General features: G+C 43.4%; 1 protein-coding gene across 1 annotated transcript in view; it reads left to right on the forward strand.

Annotated features, from left to right (window-relative positions):
* Positions 1-3,684, forward strand: part of Rapgef5 (Rap guanine nucleotide exchange factor 5) — a 239,505-nt gene that overhangs the window by 221,464 nt on the left and 14,357 nt on the right. The window contains exon 23 of the mRNA XM_005343679.1: positions 709-796. Within this exon, the coding sequence (XP_005343736.1) occupies positions 709-796 (88 nt within the window). The remainder of the gene's footprint in view (positions 1-708; positions 797-3,684) is intronic.

Raw genomic sequence — 3,684 nt, forward strand, 5'->3', positions numbered from 1 at the left:
AGATGGTAAGTAGGTAGGGAGATGGTAAGTAGGTAGGTGGATGATTGTAAGTAGGTAGGGAGATGGTAAGTAGGTAGGTGGATGGTAGATGGTAGGGAAACAAACAGATGGTAGGTGTGGCTGAGATTGAAGCATGGTGCCTGTTCAAGCTGCCTCCTCTCCCTGGAAATCCACATGATTGTTTCACAAGGCGTTTTTCATTCCACAGCCTGAAAGTAGTTGGTATAAATTTGCTGAGTAATTCAGTGTGCTTTGCATTAACCTTTCCTCCTTTACTTATTGTTTCTTAGATTTATATACAAGATCTGTAGCTTGTTTTTAGAATTTGGCATTGTCTTTGTGTTCTGAGGGCAGTTTCTCTTTGCAGTGTACTTAGCAAAAGACTTTGAGGTTACCTCACGCTAGAGCTCATGCAGAGGCAGCTGCACTTGAAGAACTATTTGAGGAAAATGACAGAACAATCAGAAGGTGGCCGTCTCTTACAGTCATCTTCCGTTATTGTAAACCGATACCTTGAATTCTAAGCATTGCCTAAATTGCCTGCCCTAATTAATGGATTTATCCTCTGAGTAAATCTTTATCCGCCTCATTCTTCGGAAGAACCTTGCCGTATCTAATCATGTTCAAATTGTACAGCAGATATAGATTGAGAATTGCTTCTGTAGTGCATTGATTTTTCTTTCTCTGTGTGATCTGCTTGGTTGGCAGGATCCTTCCCTAAATCACAAAGCCTACAGAGATGCATTCAAAAAGATGAAGCCACCAAAAATCCCTTTCATGCCCTTATTGCTTAAAGGTAATGATTTTCTATCTGTTATGGTATGCAATGTCATCTTCTAGAATTGTCTTTTCTAACTATAGCAGAAACAATAGTTTCTAACAATGGAACTCTCAGTTAATACCTTAATATTGAAAAGAGCTTCTATATTTGCATGGAATTGGTTTTTAAATACCCAGTTGTTTTTTCAAATGTCTAGAATGTATGATTGTAGTTGAGCAGTGTCAAAGCATTGTCTCTTGAAACTTATATGTTTATACCCTGCTGTTCCTAAGCCCGGTATTGTTTTCTTTAGTACCATGACATAGGTAAACAGGAATAAAGGTAGCATACAGAGCCCAAAGGCCTAGTTTGTTTACATCCGTGTTTCAGAGACAGCAGTGCACAGTGCACTGATGGGTGAGATCCTTCTTTCCACAGAAGCTGTGCATCTCATGAACACTCCTTGTCTCTGAGAAGTGGGTCCTAGCTGGGAAGTTACCGAACAGCTCCATACACCACTGAGCCCTCTTCTGTAGAGGACACACAGTTTGTGTGAACCATGTCAGTTCCAAGGGCAGTTGGGGGATGCACAGCATAATTTGTGCAGGGCTAAGAATCAAGTCGGCAGCATAAGGAGAGGTTGAAATGCCAAAGTCAGAGTTTAAAGGTTTCGTTACTGTTTTCTTTATTGCTCTTACTTGCATTAAGATACATCTATTCAGGCTCATAGGTGTCATCGCAAAGTGCAGAACCTTCAGCTGGAGGGGGAGTGGCAACAGGCGCGAAGGAACTCCTGGAATTATTTAGGCACAAATAGGAACAGGAGAAAATATGAGGGAAAGGAACTGATTTGAGTTAGAAAACTAGAAACATTAAATGCTTGTAAGGCACTGTCTTCAAATCTAGTGTCCCTTTAACCTGAGAAGAAGCAGTCCTGCCCCCTCGTGCTTCTGACACCCCCTGAAGCCACGGCACCCACTCACCTGAGCATGCATGCAGCTTTCTGCTCTGATAAGTTTGCACCATTTGATGGCAGAAAGACAAATTTCCTTCTTTTCTGCTGAAACCACATTCACTCAGTCTTAGAAGAACTCGCTTAATATTTCATGACAACTCTTCCTCTCATGTCTACCTTCTAACTCAACTGGCTTTCAATTAGAAAACGGGAAGAGGTTGAACTCAGGGCCTGTGTATGCGGGAAGGGTTAGACCTCCCATGGCTCCTGTCCCAGTGAGAACCCTTCAGCTGCTAAAGCCTTTCTTCTGCTCGTGCCAGACTGTGCCCCCTTGTCACCTCCTCCACTTTCTGTTCACCAGTCCTGTCTGTACTTTAGTTTCCTGGAGCCCACACTAGCATGTGCACACTCACACACACACGTACTCTCATAGACACACACTCTCACACACTCATACACACACTCATATACATGCACTCTCACACACGCACACACTCATATACATACACTCTCACACACTCACGCACACACTCACATACATACACTCTCACACACTCATATACACACACTCACGCACACTCACGCACACACTCATATACACACACTCATGCACACTCACGCACACACACACTCATACATACACTCGCACACATACACTCATATACATACACTCTCGCACACTCACACACACGTACTCTCATAGACATACACTCACACACTCACGCACACACTCATAGACACACTCTCACACACTCACACACTCATATACATACACTCTCGCACACTCATGCACACACTCATATACACACACTCTCACACACTCACGCAACACACTCATATACACACACTCACGCACACTCACGCACACACTCATATACACACACTCACGCACACTCACGCACACTCATATACATATACTCTCACACACACACTCATATACATACACTCTCGCACACTCACACACACGTACGCTCATAGACATACACTCTTACACACTCACACACACTCATATACATATACTCTCACACACTCACGTACACACTCATATACATACACTCTCACACACTCACACACTCATATACACACACTCACGCACACACTCATATACACACACTCACGCACACACACACTCATATACACACACTCTCGCACACTCACACACACTCATAGACATACACTCTCACGCACTCATACACACTCATATACATGCACTCTCGCACACCCACACACACGTACTCTCATAGACATACACTCTCGCACACTCATGCACACACTCATATATATACACTCTCGCACACTCACACACACACTCATATACATACACTCTCACACACTCATGCACACACTCGTATGCATACACTCTCGCACACTCATATACATACACTCTCACACACACTCATATACATACACTCACGCACACACTCATATACATGCACTCTCACACACTACGCACACACTCATACATACACTCTCGCACACTCACACACACATACTCTCATAGACATACACTCTCACACACTCACGCACACACTCATATACATATACTCTCACACACTCACACACACTCATATACATACACTCTCACATACTCACGCACACACTCATAGACACACTCTCACACACTCACACACTCATATACATACACTCTCACACTCATGCACACACTCATATACATACACTCTCACACACTCACGCACACACTCATATACATACACACACAGTCACCCACACACTCATATACATACACTCTCGCACACTCACACACACATACTCATATACATACACTCTCACACACTCACACACACTCATATACATACACTCACTCACGCACACACTCATATACATACACTCACACTCACACACACTCATATACATACACTCACACTCACGCACACACTCATATACATACACTCACACACTCATGCACACACTCATATACACACACTCTCGCACACTCACACACACACTC

The sequence above is a fragment of the Microtus ochrogaster genome, chromosome 1 (assembly GCF_000317375.1).
Source record: "Microtus ochrogaster isolate Prairie Vole_2 chromosome 1, MicOch1.0, whole genome shotgun sequence".
Lineage (NCBI taxonomy): Eukaryota > Metazoa > Chordata > Mammalia > Rodentia > Cricetidae > Microtus > Microtus ochrogaster.